This window comes from Rattus norvegicus, chromosome 10, assembly GCF_021556685.1.
Source record: "Rattus norvegicus strain SHRSP/BbbUtx chromosome 10, alternate assembly SHRSP_T2T, whole genome shotgun sequence".
Lineage (NCBI taxonomy): Eukaryota > Metazoa > Chordata > Mammalia > Rodentia > Muridae > Rattus > Rattus norvegicus.
Window position 1 is genome coordinate 89,592,259 of NC_141543.1, and position 23,584 is coordinate 89,615,842.

The window sequence follows — 23,584 nt, forward strand, 5'->3', positions numbered from 1 at the left end:
GCCAACCTGAGACTGTCTCAAAAACAAGAAAATGGATTTACTCCAAGGGTTTTTTGTGCTCACAGGTCGGCCCTCATACAGTTCCCATTTACTCCATAGTGCCAGGCCTGTATGGTCTAATAATCATGACACCCTGGAGTCCTTTCTCGTGTTCCTACACTACCCTACACAGTCTAACTTTGGTGGCAGCTCGACTTCCGGACCTTGTCTCAGAGGCTCCGGGTGGAGGGGAGGCGGACTAGGGCGGAGCTTCAGGATCACACGAATCCCGGTTTGCTTTGGGGGCGGGCTCGGAGGGAGGCGGGCTCAGCGGCGGAAGTAGCCCCGCTGGGAGATCTCCTTCCGCTCCGAAGAGTTGCCTGGTCGTGGAGCTGGACTGCGACTGAAGCAGGAAGAGTGGGGGCTGTGGTGACATGAAGCAGGTGGGTCCTGCAGCGGTCGCTGGGACCGGGTGGTGGTACGAGAGCTGTCTCTACCCGACTAATCCCGCTTCCCTGCCCGGTGTCCGTTTTTGGTTAGGTCCGTCCCTTCCCACACCCCTCGCGCTCCGGGTTCCGCCCCCTTCCTCTCCACTCACTGCTGCACGCACAGGCTTGGGGAGTGGGTGTCTTGGTCCTTACCGAAGAGGTTCTGGAGGACGTCTGCGGTCGCTTTCCTAAGCTTTCTTTATAGTAAGAGGAGAGGCAAGGAGTCAGTATCTGAGTATTATGGGGCAGGATTGGGTGTGGGAAGGGGTCAGAGTCAGGGGAAAAAAAAAAAACATACTAGTAGCCTTTCTGCCACCCGCTGTTTTCTCACAACTTCCGTTGGAAACAGCCACTCATAACTTCCCAATGATATCGGAAAGGCCCTTTAAACTTTCTCAGAAGTGCCTGCTACTGTGGGCTCTCATTCCTGACATGCTTCCACCTTTTGACTACCCAATAGTTCCTGATTTTTCCTCTTACGTCTCTGACAAGAGGTCAGAAGTACTGCCTTACATTCTCACATTCTCTCTGGCCCAACCCACCTCTTTGTACACTGATCGTGGATGGCCTCTTCCACTGTTGTTAGCATCAGGTCCGTGTCCACTGAATATCCAGATTGATGATAAAAGCACATCCCCTTCCTGGGGTTCCAAATTCGCTGTTTGTCAATTATGCCTATGGGATACCTCCACTTGAGGAGGAGTTCACATGTCTCAAGCCTGAGCTGATCTTTTCTCTGTAAGTGTATTCTTCCGCTCTTGTCTTATCCAGGGGAAAAGCTCCGGAATTGCCTTACCATCCTTTACCCAGTTTCCTCAGAGGCGCTAGTATAGCTAACTATACCTTCTCTGTCACCACCCTTGTTGATGACTCTCTCACCATTTCCAGCAACTAGTCCTAACTGCTTGCAGACAAGTCTCTTGCAAACTTTTAGATCACGAGTCTGATTATGTCACTTGCTTCCCATTGCCTGTGGGGAAGCAATTGAGGAGAGCTCTCTGTGCTCATGTTTACTATAAGATGGGCCTTGCACAAAGGATTCTAATTGTCTCCATGCCTTTCTATACATCAGCACCTCTTTCCTCTCTGTTCTGCTGGGCCTCCTGCTGACTTACCCTTCAGTGTCCTGCTCAGACAGCACCATCTCCCCACCACCCTCATCAACCCCAGAGGTTGGCCGCCCTGCCCCTCTGTGTCCTCTGAACACCCTTGGCATCGTAGCTGAGATATAGACCCATGCACCAGCCTTCTTGAGTTGTGGTATTGTTTTGAGACCTTGATGAAGTCAGTATCTTCCTTTCCTCGTTTGGAAGATGGAGACAGTAATGTGCCTAACCTGGTAGAAGTGTAAGGACAAATGAAGTACCGTAGAGTGTGTGCAGAAAACTGCCAGGCCTGTGAGTGCCTGGTAAACGTTGGTTCACGGGTCTTGTGTAAGAGCACTCTAGGTTATGACTTAATTTCACAAGCTGCTTGAGAATGATTGTTATGGCTTGCTTCTCATTCTAAGTGAAATCCTGGACTCACTGGGAACAGGCTCTGGATCATCTGAGTAAAGATTCAGGAATGAAAAAGACCCATCCTTTTGGGTTTTGTTTCCAACACTGCCAAAGGAAAAAAAAAGAAAAAGCAAACCAAAACAAACAAATAAACAAACAAATAGCCTGGTACACAGGTGGCACACGCCTTTCATCTCAGCCCTCAGGAGGCAGAGGTAGGTGGGTCTAACCTGGTCTACAGAGTTACAGGATGGCCAGGGCTACAAAGAGAAACCCTGTCTTGAAAACAAAGGCAGTGGGGCTGGAGAGATGGCTCAGCGGTTAAGAGCCTGTCTGCTCTTCCAGAGGTCCTGAGTTCAATTCCCAGCAAGCACAGGGTGGCTCACAACCATCTATAATCAGGTCTGGTGCCCTCTTCTGGCCTGCAGGCACATACACTCAGGCAGAAAGTTGTATGATGTATATATACATAATAAATAAATAAATGTTAAAGAAAACCTTTGTTAGGGTTAGGGTTAGCCGGAGATGTTGATCAGTAGTAGAACATTTGCTCTTGACCACGGACATTTCTTCAGTCCCTTGCTGTTCTGCCTTCATGGGTGCCCATCCCCCTTTCCTCCCCTTGAGACGGATTCTCCTAGGCCTCAGAAAGTCCCTCCACCCTCTGGTGTCCCTTCCCCTTACTAGAGCCCAGGTCTGATGCTTCTTTCTCTGGGAGACATGGGCCCTTGTTTATACATTTTACATCAGGCCATCGTAGATTTATATCAGTCTTCCTCACTATACCTGGTGACCCTGATGGACCAAGTCAGAGTCTGTCACACTGCAGCTTCTCCTGTGTCCTGCTGTTAGCTGAGTTCTCACACGCCTGGGCTTACTGGAAGATTGCAGTGCGGGTTAAGACCAGAAATCCTGTGACTAAATGGCTCCTGCTCATCCCGTTGAGTGTGAGTGCTTTTTGCCTCCTTTCCGCAGGTGAGGAAGCTGAGCCTTGGGGGAGGTCGGTTCAGGTCACCCAGTAGAGATTTAAAGACCTGTAGCTTAATTTCAGATGCACAGCCATGTCCCAGGCACTGTCTCTGTCCCAGCATCCTCGAGAGCAGCTGGCACATCAGTGGGACAGAGGACAATGGATAGCATGCCATTTTGTTAGTTGTGTGTTCCTCTGAATGTTTTCTGGCTGCAGTGAGGCAAATGTAGGCTTTTGTCTGGCCCGGGCCTGGGAGGAGCCTGTGCACCCAGGCCTTTTCATGAGAGAGCTCATAGCTTTCTGAGGTGCTGGCCCTTTCCAGAGTGACTCTGGGAACTTTCCTCAGCCTCAGTAGAACATTCTTACCCAGAGTCACTGAAGAATGGAGTGGAGTCTCACTCACCAGGTCCTGAGGGGGCCAGAGGTCAAGAGTCACTAAGCTAAGAACATTCTAGAAGGGCAGGGGAGGGGAGGGATCTGAGTAAACCTGACAGGTGGTGGGCTTTTTCTTTGTGGTCAGAAGGGAGTCTAGGAAGGTTCTGGTTCCTATGCTAGCCCGATGACTCTCCTCTTCCTATTTAACCCCCAAGGAAAGGGGAAATGGAAACCAGTCATGCTTCTCAGTGCTGCTCTGTGCCCTGTTCTCTTCCAACTTCCACTTCCCCAGGGCCAGAGGCCTTCACAAGCCCTCTGTGGGTATGTGGCTAGGGAGCCTGAGGTCAGTCCGTCCCTAGCTAAGGGCAGGAGTCCCCGAACAGGAGAGCTGTCCCCGACAAGCTTCCTGAAGCAGAGCCTTCCTAAACAGCAGGCCAGGCAGACCTTTGGTTTGGGCACAGTGCCTTCCTTGTGCATCTGCCCGGCTCTGGCCTGCATCGCGTGATAGGGAATGGTAGGGGGATCAGTCAGTCATTAAGCACAGACACCACGCAGGTGGAATTTCTCATCCCTCCAAGCTCCCTTAGGTAGGTCCTCTTTCCAGTTCTAGGCAGAGCTCACACTTCCTTAGAACAGCTTACTTAATAGATGACCTGTGGCTTGCCTCCGTGCAGCCAAGGCTCAGGTCTAGCGGTGACATAAGGGTGGCACTGACCTGGAGTCCTGAGGTCAAAAGAACTTAGATGAAAAAGGAAAGCTTGGCCTCAGAGATGACAGTAGTTCTGGAATGAGGAAGTGGGGAGCCCTCTGTGCTATTTTGGAGCGGCCCTCAGTTATATGGGGGTCAGGTATTAAACCCCACAACTAGAGAAGGGAGCCAGGGCCTCTCCTCCTTCTTAAAGCTCCTTACGCACGACCTTTAATTCACCAAGGCCCATTTCCTTGCATCACCACAGGGCAGCCACCCTTCCTGAGGTGCCTGGGAAATCAGCTCCCCTGTTGGCCGTGGAGGAGCTGCCCTGGGCTCTGAGCAGGGCAGGATGCCGGATGGGCAAGATCCAATTTCAGGATGATTGCCTTGAGGGCTGGGCATGAGTAACCCTGTGCATCCCAACCCGTGTGGAGAGAGAAGTACATAAACAGTCATCCGCACGTTTCCTGGTACTGCTTCTTAGGGGTGCAGCAGTGGGCAAGGCTGTCCTCCCGGGGCGTCATTTCCAGTCTGAGAAAACTCCAGGAAGCCCAGAAGACAACAGTGTTAGAGTAACAAGAGCTGTGACCAGGAAGAAAGCTAAAGAGGGGGTGGAGCTTGAATAGGGGTCTCAGAAAGTTCTCTCTATAGAGTCGCTTCCGTAGAAACCAGAGTGGAGAAAGGGGACAGCAGTGCGGGAGTCCTGGAGTTGGAACAAAGTTAGTGTGTCCAGGGATAGCAAGCTTGTTGGGGGCCGGTGAAGCCTCCTGTGTAATAGGTCTCAGTTCAGTGGAAAGACCCCTGTGGGGGTCAGCTGTGCTCTTCTCTAAGGTAACAGTGGCTGGGTTCTGTCTCTTCCTTCCCAGGGGATTATCCTTACCTCTCCTGGTAGGGTGTGTGATGAATGACGGAGACCATGTACAGCTGGGGTGGCACGGAGGGCTACTACCTGCTGGGTCTGCCACCCATGTGCTTGCAGCAGGGCACAGACCAGGGCTGACCTGATACCTAGGCCTGACCCAAAGACAACTCATGGATTTTTTTTTTTCCCCTGCAGAAGAGGCAGGTGTGTCAGGGATGTCCCTTGAGCCATCTCTGTAAGGCCAAAAGTATTGATGTTTGTCCCATTTACAAGAGAAGTGAGAAGCCAGTGCTTGGTCCTTCTCCCAGCTTGGAGCCCATATTGGCTTCTCTGACTCCTCTGCATGTACCCCCAAGTTCCCCATAGCAACCCCAAAGCCTTAACATTCCTTGGGGCACAGAGCCTCCTGGGGTGGACTGCCAGTCTGTCCTTGGTATTTAGAGTTCTTACAGAATCCACTGTTCCAGGCACTTCTGTTTTCTTTGTACTGCCAGGGAGTTAGGGTCAAGACAGGTATTCCCGGGGTTGGGGATTTAGCTCAGTGGTAGAGCCCTTACCCAGGAAGCGCAAGGCCCTGGGTTCGATCCCCAGCTCCGAAAAAAAAAAAAAGAACCAAAAAAAAAAAAAAAAAAAAAAAAAAGAAAAGACAGGTATTCCCAGGCTGCGGATACAGCAGACGCAAGAGCAGATACTTAGCCAGTAAGTCACGGAGCCATGGCTCACACTTACCTTGTGCAGGAAGTGCCCACTGGGAGCTGTAGTCCACAGGATATGGGGCTGCAGGCAGGTGACTGAGGTCTCTAATCTGGGGAAGAAAGCTATAAGAATCCTCTCTGTGTTCCTGCTACTTCAGGGTCCAGTTTTCAGGGTTAGGGTCTTCCTGTCTGCTTCCCCCATCTGCATGGGGGGCTGACAGGAAGTGCTGGTGCTAAAGAGCCATCCTGGGACATTCCCTGAATCCTCTACAGGGAGCCAGGACAGACACCAGCTTCCGCCCCTACCTTAACCTGGGGACTTACCTATGCCCAGAGTGGGAAATAACTTGGCCTTTGCATGACCAGGGCATCAGAATGAGGGGCTGCAAGGCTTGCTTTGTGCCTCCCGCAGGTTGGTTGGTTTTTTTTTTTTTTTTAGATTTATTTATTTATTTAAAAATTTATTTATTTAATGTATACGAGTACACTATAGCTGTCTTCAGACACACCAGACCTCATTACAGATGGTTGTGGACCACCATGTGGTTGCTGGGAATTGAACTCAGGACCTCGAGAAGAGCAGTCAGAGCTCTTAACCGCTGAGCCATCTCTCCAGCCCAGGTTGGTTGTATAGTACAACTTTGAACCCAGACCTTTCAGGTGGCTTTTACTATCTGTCACAAGGAAGCTCTCTGTTTGCCCTTCATCTGCTACACTTGCACCTCAGCCTCTGATCAAGCCCTCCCCTCCGCTCCCCTCTGACACTTATACAAATAGCATCCCTGTGATGTAAGAATGTTAATGCCTCTAGTGTTTGTAGAACTAAGCTGTAAAACTTGGGGGTGGGTTTGGGGAGGAGCCAGGAGGCAAGTGAGAGAGCAACAGGTATGTGTGATAAAATATGTAACAAAAAAATTGCCAGTTTAACACTTTTAAGTGTATAGTCCAGGTGCGATCGATTATATATATATATATATATATATATATATATATGGCTGGGGAGAAATGGCTCAGGAGTTAAGAGCACTTGCTGCTCTTTTAGTGATGTGGAGTTCATTCAGTTCCCAGTATTGGGCAGCTCAAAACTGCCTGTAACTCATCGGGAGTAGTGGCACAGTCTTTAGTCCCAGCACTCAGGAGGCAGAGGCAGGCGGATCTCCTGAGTTCAAGGCCAGCCAGATCTACAGAGTGAATTCTAGGACAACCAGGGCTGCACAGACAAGCCCTGTCTTGAAAAACCAAAAAAACAAAACCACCCCCCCCAAACAAAGACAAAAACAAAAACAAAACAAAACAAATAAAATAAATTGCCTGTAACTCCAACATTGAGACTCCAACACCCTCTCTTGGCCTTCAAGGGTTCCCACATGCACTTAGACATATACATAAGCATACATACACTGAAATAACAAAATAAATGACTTTTAAAAATGCAACTTAGGAGGGGCTGGAGAGGCAACTTAGCAATTAAGGGCATGGACTGCTTTTCAAGAAGACCTGAGTTTGGGAGCTGGAGAGATGGCTCAGAGGTTAAGAGCTCCGACTGCTCTTCCAGAGGACCTGAGTTCAATTCCCAGCAACTACATGGTGGCTCACAACCATCTGTAAATAGGATCCAATGCCCTCTTCTGGTGCGTCTGAAGACAGTTAGTGTGTACTCAAATAAATAAAAATAATAAAAAAAAAAAAATTAAAAAAAAAAAAAAAGAAGACCTGAGTTTAAGTCCTAGCATCTACCCACATGGAAATTTACAAACATCTATAACTCCAGTTCCCAGGGACCCAGTGCCCTCTTCGGGCTCCTGAAGGCACCAGGCATGTATGTGGTGCCCAGACATGCACTCAGGCAAAAATACCCATGCACATAAAATAAATAAAATTAAAGAAAAAACCCATGGGGTTGGGGATTTAGCTCAGTGGTAGAGCGCTTGCTAGGCAAGCCTTGGGTTCGGTCCCCAGCTCCGAAAAAAAGAAAAAGAAAAAAAAAAAAAGAAAAAAGAAAAAACCCCCAGCTACGGCTAGGGACACTGCTTCAGAGGTGTCAGGAGGGAACCTAGTTTAGTTCCCAGTGCTGTATAAGCGCGTGGCACTCGCCTGTAATCCCAGCGCTTGGGGTGTAGAAGCAGGAGGACCAAAAGCTCATTGTTACTCTTGGCTACACTGTAAGTTTGGGTCCAACCAGAGATACACAGGAGATCCTGTCTCAGAAAAGAAAATAAATACAGCTTAGAAGCCATGGAGACAGTTCATCCATGTAGCCCCTGCTCAGTGTGAGGGACTTTGGGTTACATCTCCAGTACTGAGGAAAGTTAAAACGATGGAGCTGAGGAGACCAGGCCTCAGGAAGGTTTGCTGGGCCGCAGAGTACAGGGCCAGGCTTTGAACTCTTTCCTCAAGCCTATTCCGGTTTATGTATATATTTGTTTTGTGTATGGTGCTGGGTCTGGGTGTGTTGGGCAGCTGTGCTTTACCACAGAGCTAAATCCTTGGCATTTGCCGGAGTCTGTTGTTCAACTCAGCATCCCCATTGCAAGTTGGGCTTCTGGCAGCGTGTCCTGGGGCCAGTAAGAGAGCAGGTGAGGTTGCAAGGACACCTTCCTGGCGCCTCAGGAGCCACAGGAGCCACAGGAGCGGATCTACTGTGCTCGTGCACCTGCCTCTATCCCCCACGTCCTCCTCTTCCTGCTTCTGACACCCTCCCAGCCTTCCCTCTGCTTCCTTTCCACTCTCTCAAGCCTTCACAGCCCAGCTCCCACAAGCACACGGGTGTCGCGTCTGCAGCCACCCCAGGCTGATGGACCGCTTCTTCATGCCACATGTGCCGTTCCCTCCTGACACCTCTGAAGGCGCTTTGGTGGTGCTGTGACAGCAGGCAGTGGGCTTGGAGTGGGGTGAGGATTGCTGTTCCTTGGGGTTTGTTTCTGCCTCCCTCAGGCTGTAGTTCTCTGCCCTCTGGGCCAAAGAAGTGCTTGGAGGACTTGTGGGGGCAAGTCCAGGTCAAGGTGGCTCTCACGGGGAGCCAGCAGCTGGTCTGCTAGTCACCTGAGTGAGTTGAGCATCATGTCGTGTCCCAGGAGTTCTCCAGGGCCATGCTGGACTGGAGGAAAGGCTGATGTGTGGGTCTCTCCCACAACTGCCGCCCACAGCAGACTAGATTTGGGTTTTCGTAGCTTAAGAATAGAAGAAGCTTGCACTCGCTAAGTTCACCCTCTACCCCTGAGTAAACCTGGCTACCAGAAATCTGATTTTTTTTTTTTTTTGGTTTTTTTTTGGAGCTGGGGACCGAACCCAGGGCCTTGGGCAAGCGCTCTACTACTGAGCTAAATCCCCAACCCCGAAATCTGATTTTTATTAGCTTTTTTCTCTAAAGATTTAGATAAAACTCTATTATTTATCTATTTATCTATTTTATTTATTTCCTCTTGCTTAGAAACAGGAGTTTGTAAATAGGCCTTGTCACAGGGGCTCAGAGTCAGCCTCGGTCTCCTCTGAGGACCAGTGCTCCAGCTCTCTGTGGACTGAGCTGATTTTTTTTTTAAGGAGGGCGACTCTCGGCCATTCTCTCAGCCCCAAAGCATGGCTCCCACATGCTGGCATCTTCAGCTCTCCCAGGCCCCCCAGCACCTCTGCTCTCAGCCCCGTCAGAGTCTCTCACCACCATAAGGATGTCTGGGTGTGAGCGTCAGGGTGGTTGCTGCTCTGAGCGTGTCTTACACCCAAGCTGCTGCCACGCAATTCCTGTGCCCAGGGAGGGCCGGGAAAGCCAGGGACAAAGATAGACAGACAGAGGAACGGACCAGGAGTGGAGAAGCCACAGTGCTCAGATTGAAAGAGAAAGGGAGCGGCACGGAGATGCTGAGAGGTGCTGAGAGGGCTCCTGAATGGGAGAGAACTAGAGATCAAGGCCCGGACAGACACAGGTGACAGTATTTCCTTTGGGCTGTGGGCAAACAGGCATTTTCGTGCATCACTGCTAGGGATGCCAACTGCCAAGGGAATCTGGCAACGCCTAACGGAACCACGCATGAGGGATGACCCAGCAGTCCTGCTTCTAGGGAATCTGTCTGGATGGTACACTCCTGACAATATGAACACATACACATGCACGTCATTCAGGGCTGTGTCTCTGGTAATCATAAATATAAATGTTTGTTCGTAGGACATGGATCCAGTGAGATGTAATTCATCTGTCAACTGCAGCTAGGGCTGGGGACATAGCTCAGCAGCACAGTGCTCGCCAAGCACGTGCACAGCCCCGTGTCGATCCCCAGTACAGAGGGTGGGGGGAGGTATATAAATAGAGTACCAAGGCTCCCGTGGTAACTTGACTGTTAATCCCAGCTCTCAGAGGCAGGAATGGTTTTTGAGTTTGAGGTCAGCCTGGTCTATGTAGGGAGATCTAGTCTTTAAAAAAAAAAAAAGAAAAGGTACCACCGGGCAGCACTTGGGAGGCAGAGGCAGGCAGATCTCTGAGTTCGAGGCCAGCCTGGTCTACAGGTGAAGTCCCAGGACAATCAGGACTATATAGAGAAACCTTGTCTTGAAAAGAAAAGACAAAATAAAACAAACAAATACATAGTGGCAGTCAGTTCTGTAAACAAATGAAGAATTTCTTTATAAAGCCAATGTGCTGGGCTGTAACTCAGCCACACCAGTGCCTGTCCAGCACACATTCAGCCCCCATCACCACATGCACGGGTGGTGCGCATGACTAATCTAGCCGGTGAAGGCAAGGGGATCAGAAATTCAAAGGCATCCTTAGCTACATACAGAGTTCAAGGCCAAGTCCTTAGATGCATGAACCCCTGTCTCTAAAAACAAAATAGGGCTGGTGAGATAGCTCAGTCTTAAAAATGCTTGCAGCCAAGCCTGATGACCTGAGTTCAATTCCTGGGGCCCCCATATGGTAAAAGGAGAGAGCTAACTCCCATTAGTTATTCTCTGACCTCAGCATGCATGCTATGATACATATGTTCCCCACAGACATGCATACATGGACCCAAAAGAATAGGCTGAGAGATTCTCAGTGACTAAAAGCATTGTCTCCTCTTCTAGAGGACCCGGGTTCATGCCAAGCATCGTAGAGCACATCTTTATACCAGGCCAGCCAAAGCTACATAGTGAGACATTGTCTCAAAAAAAAAAAAAAAAAATGAGGACCTCCTGGGTTCAAGTCCCAGAACCCACATGGCAGTTCACAACCTCAGTTCCAAGGGCTCTGACACCCTCCTCTGGCCTCCTAGACAAGCATGAGACTCAGAGCCATACACGCAGGGGGCAAAACACCCATACACATTGCAATAATAACTTTAAAGACGGTATGGTTATAGATCGTGTTGTGACCCTGAGAAGGGATATGTTGGAGTCTTAACACTCCCGTTCCTCAGAGTGACCTAGAAACCAGGCCATCATAGGTGAGACGCAGTCACCCAGGAACAAGTAGGCCCCTAATCTAAAAAGACTGGTTCTGTGTGACTATTTCCTCATAGGATGGCAGGGCCAGGGAGAGAGCTTTCCGAGAGTGTGGCAGAGGCAGGCTGAGTTGGAGAGCTCAAGCCAAGGAATACCAGATTGCACCACCAGAAGTGGGAGCCAAGCGCTGCAGACGGCCCTGCTGCCACCTTCATTTTAGACTTCTAGATTCTGGAAACTGGGGAGGGCATGATAGTTCTATTTTTTAAAACTTGTTTGTTTTATTTTCTTTCTCTTTCCTTCCTTGTGATGGCCGGGGGTTGAACTCTGGGGTTCATGCTCATGCTACTCAGGGGTTCTATTTCTGGGTTGAATCCCCACCCCAAATTCCTATGGAGAGTTGTTCTGGGTTTGGGTTTTTGGGAAGCAGATGAGGGGGAGGTTGGATCTCACTGTTTCCCAGGCTGGCCTTGAACTCATCTTCCTTCCTTAGTTCGATTATAGGCACACACACATCCCTCTGCACAGCTCAGATCCTCTCTCATACAAGCTGGGCTGAGAGGATAACTCAGCTGGCAAGAGTTTTGTCCCTAGCAGGCACTAAACCTTGGGTTCAATTCCCAGCTCTCAGAAGGTGGCAGGAGGGTCAAAAGTTCACAAGACCCTGTTTTTAAACATAGAAGCAAGCAAACATCTGGGAGAGAGATAAAGAAAGAGAAAAAAAGAGTGAATTCTAAGCCACTCCAGCACGCAGATGAGAGTCCCTTACAACAGCAGACATACAGGTAGAAAGTTGCTTGGAAAAAGAGACAGGAAGAAATGAGGGGAGGACACAGGAAATGTCACCAGCCCTGGAGCTGTGACTTATCACGGTGAGAATGTATGTGCTGGGTCTGGTTTGGCCTCAAGCTGCTGGTGGATGTGGAGAGTCCCTGTGTCCCTGGCCTGTCACATCCCCTCTACTGTTGGCTCCGTCTTCGGAGCCAAGGCCTGCTTTCCCTAGTACATTCTAGGGGACCGTGTACAGTGGAATCCTTGGGTCTGGCAGGTGGCTTTGGGTTCTCTACTGAGAATAGTCTTTCTGCCTCTTACTTGTGGGGTTCACTCAGAGGCAGAGGGATGGACCTTCTGCTGGTCACAAACCAGGTCCCCTTTAGGACTTGGTAGGTTAAAGACCCTGAAGGTGGCAGACAGAAAAAAGGCTTAACAGAGACAACATCAACAGATCAGAAAGGAGGGTACACTATCCTCCCTTTGTAAATCAGGGACAGGTATCTAGGACTCCCCTTCACTAGCCCCACCCCCCAACTCCCAAGATGCTGTGTTGGTGCATACTGGAGCAGGCCATTCTCTGCCTCCCAGCAGCCTTGCTTTCCCTTACCCAGGGGATGGCGTCCTTTACAGCTCAGCACATTGGTACAGCAGGGACCCTAGGCAGAGGAGCATCGAAGGACTCGGGCTCACTTTGCCTTTGTAGTCCACTAGAGCCCTGCAGTTGCACGGGATGTTGAGGGCTAGACCAGTTCCCTCACCCCTGAGCCTTGGCTAGCTCACCTGTATGAAGATCCATGTCCTGCTTGGGCGTGAACATGGCCACGGCCACGTGGACGCCGGGCAGCAGCAGTAGATTAGCCTTGGCAGTGGCAGGATTAGGATTTGTCCCATTTCTCTCTGCTGTGCCTCATGGGACCGAGGGCCAGGAGACCTTCTGGAGTGTTCACTTATGCAACAGTCCGTTATGAAGCACCTGCTGTATACCATGTGTGGTGCCAGGCTCATGGGAGACAACAGTGACCAAGTCAGTCAAAGCCCTGTGCCTACCCTCGACGTCACCATCCGGGGAGGAAGGGTAGCTTATGAAGGTGGGATCTCAGGTGGGAAGTGCCTTGGGTGAGTGGGTGCTGGCAATGGCCACTGTGTGAGGCAAGCACTGAGGTGAGGAAGAACAGCCCAGACAACAGGAAGGCCAGAGGCTGAACAGGGCTGTCACATGGAGGGACCTGACTGAAGACCCAAGTGGCTGTGCTAAGTCAGGATCGGGGTGCTGCCCAGTTAGAACTTGGCAGAGTGCTTGTCCTACCTCACCCTTCTGTCAGGACTTGGGGAGCCAAGGGAGGGTAGGAGGTAAGGAAATGGCAGGTTCTTGCCTTGGAAGCTTCCCCCTAGCTGCCCTGGGAAGAGGGGTTGTTAGATGTGAAGAGTTGATAGTAGTTGGGCCTAGGATAGGCCGTTAGAGAGCAGGGACCAAGCTGCCATCCAGGCACACTAAGACACTGCTCTAGAGTCCCTCCCAGTTGCCATGGATTAGGGGTGGGGGGGGTGCTGACTGGCGCTGGGAGGGAATGTGCTTTGTGCTTTGAAACAAAGAACAGAGCCTGGGCCCCTCTTCTCCTGGGGGTGGGGGCAGAGGCTGGCCAAAGGCTGTTGACAGGCCCTGAGGCTAGCCTCAGTCTGAGCAGGATCGCCTGTGTCCCCAAGATTCAGAGGCCAGTAAGTGCCCCGAATGGGGATGTCAGAACCCACGAGCTACAAGACAGAGCACTGGGAGTGGGGGGTGTGCTCAAGTCTTACCTGCTAGTGAAGCCTGGTGCATGAGGGACTTCCACAGGGCTATGGGCCTTCATGTAGGGCAGGGGTACCTGGGATGGTATGGGAAGGGGTGGCATTCCTGGGACTCTTGACAGCCACTTCCCTCTCCCCCCCAGCCCTGCCGCTGAGGCTCCATTGTCCCCACTTCAACGTGGGGACCCCCCAGGATGAGCAAGCTGCCTGGCGATCTGGCCGGTGACTTGGAGCGCAGTTTGCCGGCCCTGGCCTCCCTGGGCACCTCACTGTCCCACAGCCAGAGCCTCTCCTCACACTTCATCCCACCACCTCTGGAGAAGCGCAGGGTCGTCTCTGACGTCCGCCGCACCTTCTGCCTCTTCGTCACCTTCGACTTGCTCTTCATCTCCCTCCTCTGGATCATCGAGCTAAATGTGAGTGGGGGGCCATGTTGTGGGGGAGGCAGGCCCCTGGTTCCTAGATCACACACTTGCCACACGGGAGGGATGCCTCAGCCATGGGGTTGCTTATCTGGGTAGTGAAGAATGGGGAGTGATGTGGGCCGTGTTTACCGTCACATAAAGAGAGCTAACAGGACCTGAGGGTGGGGGACCAGAGGGGTTGACATTTGTCTAGGCTCCCAAGAACCTGAAGGAGCCCAGTTGAACAGATCTAGCTCCTAAGCTGTGAGTTTAGCCTGTACGCCACACCGCCCCCTAGTGGGAACTCTGCAAGCAGGAGAACCACCTACAGCCAAGATGGGGACATTTTTGCCTTCTGCCTTCGCTCTCTGGCTCAAGTTTATCCAATTATTCAGGAAACATGCTTGGGGGCCCTCCTGTGTCCCAGGTGCTACACTAAAAGGAAAAGTGCGGGACAAAAACTTAAGTTCCTGGTTGGTGGCCCTGGTTTTTGGGGACCACTACCTGATGGCCTACAGATGAAGCTGTCTCACAGTGCAGCGTCCACACCCTTGGGCCTGTCCTGTCCGAGCCTCGACAGTCACAACGTCAGGGGCCCTCAAGCAGATCCCAGACCTGTACCTGCCTCAGTGTCCTCTCTGTTAACCACGGGATCTCAGTCCCCAGTTCCCCCTGTCACAGTTAGAGTTGGCAAAGGTCCTTTTCCCAGGTCCCAAGCTTGGCCTTTCTTGATGTCAATGAATAGTTTGGGAAAGGGGTTAGCTAACAGCAAGAGGGACAAGAAGTAAATTTAGCTCTGGTCATGTTGAGCTGGAGGGGTGAGGAAGGGCTCTGAGGAAGGGTGAGTGCCCTCGTTTATCCATGGTGAACTGGTCCCTCTGGGGTAATGCAGGCACCAGCAAGGAGGGCTTTGGGCCATCTCACTGGTAAATGGCTGAGCTCTTAAGGTCCTATGGCGTCTGCCTTTCGAAGGTCCCAGCTAGCATCCGAGCAGCCCTGCATCTCACCCACACCCCAAACTGAACGCCTGTTTTATAACCAGAGGAGACGTGGGGAAATGTTGATGATTTTGCTTTTGAAAATCTTTGGCTGACAGCTGCGATTGCTCAGAGTCATCATGCATCCTCGAGAGAGAGTTCGTGCAAAGCGGTAGAACATTACCCACAAACAAACAGTGTTCCAGAGGAAGAGCCTCAGAGAGCAGGGCTTAACTCCTAGCAGAGTCAGTGCAACATTCCACTTAGCAGACAAAGGGAGACAGGGTTCCTGCCTAGCCCTGGCTGGCTTTGAACCAGTGATTCACTTACCTCTCAGCCTCTGGAGCACTGACAGATACTATAGGAGTGTGCCACTATGCCGGGCTGATGTAATTTCAGACTTTAGAGAGAGAAAATGTATATTGTATATATGTGTGTATGTATATGTGCATGTGTATATATGTGTGTTTGTATGTGTGTATGTATATGTGTATGTGTGTATGTATATCTGTGTGTGTATGTGTGTGTATGTATACATGTGTGTATGTATATGTGTGTATGTATGTGTATATATATGTGTGCATGTATATGTGTATGTATATGTGTGTGTATCCATGTGTGTATATGTATGCATGTGTGTATGTGTATTTGTGTGTATGTATGCATGTGTGTATATGTGTATATATATGTGTGCATGTATATGTGTATGTATATATGTGTGTGTATCCATGTGTGTATATGTATGCATGTGTGTATGTGTGTATTTGTGTGTATGTATGCATGTGTGTATATGTATATATACATATGTATATATGTGTGTATGTATATGTATGTGTATGTATATATGTATGTGCGTATGTATGTGTGTATGTATATCGTGTGTGTGTGTGTGTGTGTGTGTGTGTGTGTGTGTGTGTGTGAGTTGGGGAGCACATGCCTTATAGAGTCTGTGGGGTGAAACTTAGATAGTGAGGTTTGTTTGCCTCCTCAGGCAGTAAGCACCTTTACTAAGAGAGCCTTCGTGTTTGTCTCACTTAGAAGCTCTCTAAAGATTTCCAGTACTGGCTCACTCTAAGGTCCAAACTTAGCAGCCTAAACTTTTAACATGTGGCCCCAACCTGGCTGTGACAAACATCTGTCATCCAAGTATTTGGGAGGTACAGGCAGGAAGACTAGGATTTCAGAGTCACCCTTATCTGCATTATGAGCTGGAATCCTGCTTAGACTAAAGGAGACCTTGCATCAGAGAAACTCCTCCAAGAAATCCCTCAACTCAGATGACCTGCCAGACGAGGAAGCCCTGAGTCTAGCTGATCATCAGAGGGTCTTTCGGGGCTCCATTACCGAATCTTCCCCTCTCCTCAGGGGTCGGCATCTTCATTGCCCTCTGAGGAGCCGGGATCCAGTCTGGTTCTTGGAATCCGTCCCAATTCCCTTGTCTCTCAGATACCTGGACATTGGCGTCTGCACCAAGGTGTTAAGTGTCTTGGTGACAGTCCATGGCAGGCTGGGCAGGGATGGAGCAAGCACTGCTGGGCCCACTTCATGCTGGCCTCTCGGGGCGCAGCAGCGGCAGCAGCAGCAGCAGCGTCGGCAGCAGCAGCGGCAGCAGCAGTGGCATTGTGATGGATCCCACTCATTAAGTACAGACCTAATTGATTGATTTGCCACCTGGGGCTCTGTCTGACACCACTGCCCACCTAGCCCCCCTCGTCCCCCTCGGATGGTGGCTGGCAAGATGGGGCACCAGAGTGAGGGAAGAGAAATGCAATTATAGAACAGGCAGTCTCCAGGACTCATCCAGCTCTGCCTGTACCTGCCATCTCCCCTGCACAGCCCACAGGCCTCCAGGCCTGTTCCTTCCTGAACGGTACACTCGAACTCAGGTCGGCCCGTGTGGGCTGCCTGCATCCTCGAGGAACCAAGCCGGTGTCTGAGGTCTTGGGCTGCTGGCTCGGTTCCCCTGTCGCTTCACGAGCCCACCTGGGTGGTGGCTCGTCATTTCTGACTCTCCTCCAGATGCCCTTGGCATGGACTCCTCACCGTTACTGGAGGAGGAGCATCCTGGTCAGTCCTGCCCTCAGAGCCCTTCCTGTCTTCCTCTGCAGACCAACACTGGCATCCGGAAAAACCTGGAGCAGGAGGTCATCCACTACAGCTTTCAGAGCTCATTCTTCGACATCTTTGTGAGTGACCTCAGGCTCCAAGAGAGCGCAGCAGGGCACCTTGGCTGGCTTCTCCTCCTCCATCCCATGTCTAGTCTGATGGTGGGGGGGTCAACTCATCCCCTGGTGGCGGCCCTCAGTCTTCCGAACTGGGCCCCACCTTCAGAGAGCCCAAGGTAGGGGCAGGGAGATGAGACTTTACATACAGTTCCTGCCAAGGAAACACTTAGCGCTGTCCTCACCCTAGGTGAGGTCACCCAGCTGGGAGTCTGGAGCAGCAGGGGTGGAAGGGAGGCCCTGCAGTAGGGCTGAGGAAGCCTCTGATGTTCTGGTGCCTCCCCTACCCACACCAGGTTCTGGCTTTCTTCCGCTTCTCTGGGCTGCTCCTGGGCTACGCTGTGCTACGGCTCCAGCACTGGTGGGTGATTGCGGTAAGATGCCATCTGCGGCAACTCTGAGGCCTTCCCTGGTCAGGGCTGGTGTGAGGGGTGCATGGAGAGGACTCCCTCTCCAGCCTCTGCCTTCCCTCCTGCCCCACTTTTTGCCCAGCAGATCACCACGCTGGTGTCCAGTGCATTCCTCATTGTCAAGGTCATCCTTTCCGAGGTCAGTGGCTCAGGATCTAGCCGGTCTCTCTCTGTCTCTGTATCTATGTCATCGGTGTATTTGGAGACAGGGACTGTAGCCTTTGGCTGGCCTGGAACTTACTGTGTAGACCAGGCTGGTCTTCAACTCGTAGACGTCCTCCTGCCTCCGCCTCCCCAGTGCACCACCACACATAGCTCTCTTTTCACTCAAACAGAATGATGTCCTGTGCTGGTAACCATGAATCCGATCCTCCTGCCTCTGCCAACCAGTTTGGGGTTACAAGCATGGCCACTTTGCTGATTTATAAAGTGCCGGGGATGGAACCCAGAGCTTTGTACACGCTAGGCAAGCACTCTGCTGCCTGAGCGACACCGTCTAGCCCGAGTCAGTTTGTCCTGCCACAGACATAATTCATCTTAGAGTCATGTGCCATAGCTGGTCCCTAAACAACTGGCATCAGGAATCAGGTCTATCTAGTCTGGCTACCTGGCGCTGGTGGCCTCAGGAGAGGGCTGTAGGTTTGGGGTTCCCTGGCTGTGGAATCTAGTTTTCTCCTTCTGTCTCAGTTGCTCAGCAAAGGGGCGTTCGGGTACCTGCTCCCCATCGTCTCTTTCGTCCTGGCCTGGCTGGAGACCTGGTTCCTTGATTTCAAAGTCCTACCCCAGGAGGCTGAAGAGGAGAGATGTGAGTCTAGGGGTCAGGGCCTGGGTGACCTGGGTTTTGAGAGGGTCCTCTCAGCTCCGAGAAATGCCTTAGTCTGAGCCATTTGCCACTTTAGCAGCCTCTCTGAGCCCGAGGCGGGGAAACCTTGGTCTGGGATAACGGCTGCCTGTGTCTCCTTCTGTAGGGTATCTCGCTGCCCAGGCTGCTGTTGCCCGTGGACCCCTTCTATTCTCCGGTGCTTTGTCTGAGGGCCAGTTCTACTCTCCCCCAGAATCCTTTGCAGGTGAGAGTTGCTGGGTGTGGAGCTGCCTTCAGGGAGGAGCTGTGTGGGGAGCCAGGTAGGCTGGGCCTGTTCTTTCTGTTCCTTCTCTGGCTCCCTGGGGAAAGCCAGCAACCCTCTCCCACACACTTTTAGCCCCCACCTTCTTGCACTCATCTGTGAACCCCACCACCTCCTACACTCGCTCCCTCCCCCCTTGCCATCTGCTCTTGTTTTCAACAGGGTCTGACAGTGAATCAGATGAGGAAGTCGCTGGGAAGAAAAGTTTCTCTGCCCAGGTATTTCTCTGCCCCACCCTTGGAATAATGGGTCAGTGCTGGGCTTTCCTAGGCTGGACAGATTTCCCTGCAGAAGGTAGACCTCGGCCTGAGTGCAAGCTAGTGACTATCTATTGGAGCGTCTGCCCTGCCACTGGCCGGTCAGGCCCACTGACTTACCCCGTGCCAGGGGGGACTCAGGAACAGCAGCCAATTGTACAGGCCACAGGGCCAGGGCCAGCAACCTGTACTCCACACGCAGCTGGGCTGGTCTCTGGAAGGATTGTGGAATGGGGGGAGAAAGAACAGACTTGGAGCACAAAGAGCAAGGCCCCTGACTGACCCCTCTCTCCCCCGCTCAGGAGCGGGAGTACATCCGTCAGGGGAAGGAAGCCACTGCAGTGGTGGATCAGATCTTGGCCCAGGAGGAGAACTGGAAATTGGAGAGGAGAAATGTAAGTTCACCTGTGTGCGATGGGAGTCTCCACCCCTTCTCAGTCCTCAGTAACCTGGAGCCGTCTCCCTGCCCCAGGGAGATGGTGGAGCACAGAATTGGTGACTTGGGGACCACCATTCAGCAGGAGGCCAAGCCGGACTAGGCTCCGTCTCCTCGTTTTCCACAGTCCAGGCCTCACCTCCCTCATGTTTGGCTCCCTGGGATCCAAGTTTTGAGGGAAAGCCAGCCTCTGTCCTGTGTGTGGTATTTTGGTCCGTGCTCCAAACAACATTACCTAAAAAGATTGCAGAGGGTCAGGGAGGCGAGGAAGGATGCCCGGGTTCGTGCTGGCCAGTTCCTCTGGCTGCCCTTGGCAGCTTGGAGCTGTGCTTCTGGTTTCTCATAGTTGCTGTCACAGCTGAGCTCCTGCCTTTCAACGTGAGCGTAGAGCTGGTCTCTGCACGTGCTCCCGCTTGTCAGAACAACTTTGTTCTGAATGCTGCTAAGATGTCCCTAGACTCTGGTGGAACTTTCACCTTAAGCTATTGGAAGCCTACCTCGCCTGTCACCCTCTGTCCTTGCCACAGGAGTATGGGGACACTGTGTACACCATTGAAGTTCCCTTCCATGGCAAGACCTTCATCTTGAAGGTGAGTAGGGAAGGGGTCCCAGAGACACCCCATCCGTCTGAAGTGCTCCTGCCAGGTCTCCCAACCCGAGGAGGTGTCTTTTCTGACCTCACTCACCCTTGACCCCTCCTGCAGACCTTCCTGCCCTGTCCTGCTGAGCTGGTATACCAGGAAGTGATCCTGCAGCCTGAGAGGATGGTACTATGGAACAAGACGGTGACCGCCTGCCAGGTGAGCCACCCAGGTCCTGCCTGCCACCTCTTCCCACGTGGATCAGAGCCCAGTCATACCTTCTTGTATCCATTTTCCTCCAGAGGCTGGCTTCTCTAGCATTCTCCTCGTAAAGTAGATGCTGCTATGGTTGCCCCAAGAGGCAAGGAGGCTCAGTGTGCTTACCTTGTACCCAGCCCCAAGCCTGCAGGTGGCAGTGGCTCTTAGTACAGTGTCCCCAGCTGGGAGGAGGCTAGACTGGAGTTCCTGAGACGCTGGGACAATGCAGGGATCCCTGCACCTCAGATCTCCCTGGTTGGCCCTTAGATCCTACAGCGGGTGGAGGATAACACCCTTGTCTCCTATGATGTGTCGTCCGGAGCCGCAGGTGGCGTCGTGTCCCCCAGGTGAGCACCCAGGTCCTCTCCTCTCAGCCAAGCCTCCCACACTTGGGGCGTCTCTTCTAACCTGCCTTACCCCCAGGGACTTTGTGAATGTCCGACGCATTGAGCGGCGCAGAGACCGGTATCTGTCATCTGGTATTGCCACCACACACTGCTCCAAGCCCCCCACGCACAAATACGTCAGGTGAGCGTGGCCTCCCTTTAGCTGTAAACAACTTGGGGTACAGTGTGTACAACTAACTGAACAACTCCCCCTAGCCCCCCACCCACACTGAGGCTCTGCTCACCAGGCCTGGTCCATCCCACCCCTAATCCTGCTGACCTTTCTTCCTGGCATGGTGTCACCACCCCCGGGGCTGGAGGGTGTGTGCGGAATGGGCAGCTGGCTGGGATAGTCCCAGGAACGGGCTGAAGGCGGAGGTGGCACTGGGTTCTGAGTTCTGGGTTTCACCTTTCTCCTCCCCGTTCTTACTGCCTCATCTTCGTGGACAGAGGCAGGGGTGGGGGGTGGAGGGAGTGGAATTTAGACTCTTTTGCTTGTAGAAGGTAGGAGGGCACCGTGGCATTACCTCCTAGCTGATGGAGACTGCAGTGCTGGGTGCCAAGTAGATCTTCTGTCCCTAAGAGGTGGGGGCTTTTCAAGAAGTTGAGATTAGGGCTCCCACTGCCTTGGTTGCAGTGGCCTTGCTAGGGGGTTGGCAGGCCTCTGTCCTCTGTGTTACTTCTTTATCTGTGGCTTAAGCGTGCTCACAAAAAGGCCATGGGAGGTGAACAGTCGCTTGTGGGCCAGCTGCCTCCTAAAAGGCGCCCTCTTCTGGAGGCCATGATGCTGGCAGGGGTGAGAAGAGCTAGCTTAGGCCACGGTCTCCCAGTTACAGCTTACTGGCCAGGTCCGACTGAGCAGACAAGGGCTGGTTGTGAACTCCCTGCCACTGTGGTGCAAGTGTGAGCACCAGCGGCTGGGCAGGCAGGCCCTGCTGCTCCCGGCACCAGCTCTGGGCCACACGGAGGCAGGGAGGTAGTTCCTAGACTGTTCCTTTCACAGTCCAGGGCCAAGAATGGCGGTAAGGAAGGCTGGGGGACTTGCTTTTGTTCAGCAACCGTCCCTCGTGGTATTTCTTCTCTCCTAGGGGAGAGAATGGCCCTGGAGGCTTCATTGTGCTCAAGTCAGCCAGCAACCCCCGGGTCTGCACCTTCGTCTGGATTCTTAACACAGACCTCAAGGTGAGGCCGGCAGGAAATATCATGGCTGTGGAATGCAGTCTGGTTGCTATGTGAACATGGCCCCCGCTCTGCCTTACTCAGGGACCCCCAGTTTCAGTCTCCTGTACTGGATTGGTGGCAAGGTCCAAGAAACATGTGACCCCTTTCTCACTCCTGATTCCTAAGGCCCCAGGAGGGATGGCTGGCCGCCGGCCCACCCCCACCTGTGTCTGTTTATGCGGCTAGTGCCAAGACCTGGGTACAGCATGTTCCTCCCTCCAGGAACAAGGGGAGAGGGGGCTCAAGCAGATTCCAGAACTACATCTGCCCCTGGCTCAGGATACCCTCACTGATGTGGGCTGCCAAGAGACCCTGCTGAAGGCTAGCTGTGAGGTGACTTTCTCCTGCCTTCCCTAGGGCCGCCTGCCTCGGTACCTCATCCACCAGAGCCTTGGGGCCACCATGTTTGAATTTGCCTTTTACCTGCGGCAGCGTGTTGGAGAGCTGGGCGCCCGAGCCTGACCATGTTCCCTCGCCACCCTGCGGGCCAGGGTTCTGTCCACAGCCTCTGGAGCCAGAAAGTGGAAATGTTTGGGTTTCTGCTGCCCATGAAGGACTTTGTGCTAAGCAGGCCCGTGGCACCTCCTTCCATGGCTGTAGCCTTCCACTAAGCCACACTGCTCGGAACAGGGCCCTGAGCGGTTGTGGGGTTGAGTACCTGGACTCGGGGTTCCCCATACTGGAGGAGCCGGGACTGTCTTGCCTATGCTGACCTACAGCTCCTGCCTTCTGGAGGAGGAGACCCCCGCCATGCCTCACTGGGCACCTTAGACTTGGTCACAGAGGACCTGGGCCTGGGTAGGGCAGGAGACCATCCCGTTGCAACGTGAAGGTGAGGAAGCCCTCTAGTCCAGGTTTTGTACCATTAGGGAAGGGGTCTGGGACCCTGTTCCATACACACTGTGGGGATGTAAGGCAGGGGGACAGCATTGCCTTCCTGCCTCTCCTCGCCTTCTCGGGAACCTTTGTAATAAATTGAGCCAATTAAAAACACAAAATAAAGAATCAAAATGCAGGGTGTGGTGGTGCATTCCTTTAATCCAGTACCTGGGAGGCAAAGGCAGGCAGATGTGAGTTCGAGGCTGGCTTGGTCGTATATAGTGATTTCCAGGACAGCCAGGACTCCTCAGGTAGGCCCTGTCTACTTACATAAAATAAAATTCATTCAAACAAAGGAAAAGCCTTGCTTGCTGTGAGGCCTTGGTGTGATCCTCACCGCAAGGCTGACCCTGGTAACCCTTGACAGAAACATCACCCAGCTTCTCACCGGCACCCAGGGCAAGCAGTTTCTAGGTTCCCCTTTCCTGAAAGGTTCTACAGGCTCAAGTCTGCTTGCAGCTCGGGGCTGGAGGCTGAGGATGCTCACTGAACCACAGAGGCCTGAAGGTGGCGCCTGGGCTTCAGGGTTACTGAGGTACCTGTGGTACCCCAGACACAGACCCCGATTCTACAAGGCTCACCTTGGCCCTGTGTCCCAACTGCCCTCACACTGGAAGCAACTGAAGCCTGGGTTCCAAGGCCAGTCAGGTCCCCTCTCCCTCCACCCCTCCCTCCATACAGGCTTCTGAAGGAATCCGCTTGGACCAAGTGGGCTTTTCTTGGTCCTGGCTGTCTACAAGACCCTGGGCAACCCTTCTTTGAGCCTCCGTTTCCTATTTTGTCAAAGGGTCCAGGCCTAGGCCTGTGGGGTTATGAAATGAATGCTATACAACGTGGGCCGAGGCCTAGGATTCAGTAATGCGCTATTCCGAGTCTGACAGGAGCTGAGCGCTCTC

At 52.4% G+C, this 23,584-nt stretch overlaps 1 protein-coding gene across 2 annotated transcripts; it reads left to right on the plus strand.

Annotated features, from left to right (window-relative positions):
* Positions 1–371: 371 nt before the first annotated feature.
* On the plus strand, positions 372–22,824 carry Stard3 (StAR-related lipid transfer domain containing 3). 2 transcript variants are annotated; one of them, NM_001014229.1, is given in 15 exon segments: positions 372–422; positions 13,677–13,949; positions 17,023–17,100; positions 17,433–17,510; positions 17,632–17,685; positions 18,234–18,351; positions 18,515–18,613; positions 18,833–18,888; positions 19,230–19,322; positions 19,891–19,953; positions 20,068–20,163; positions 20,470–20,549; positions 20,626–20,730; positions 21,677–21,770; positions 22,167–22,820. In NM_001014229.1, coding segments are annotated over 14 exon segments (1,341 nt in total). In that variant the 5' UTR covers positions 372–422; positions 13,677–13,727; the 3' UTR covers positions 22,272–22,820.
* The last annotated feature ends 760 nt before the right edge of the window (positions 22,825–23,584 follow it).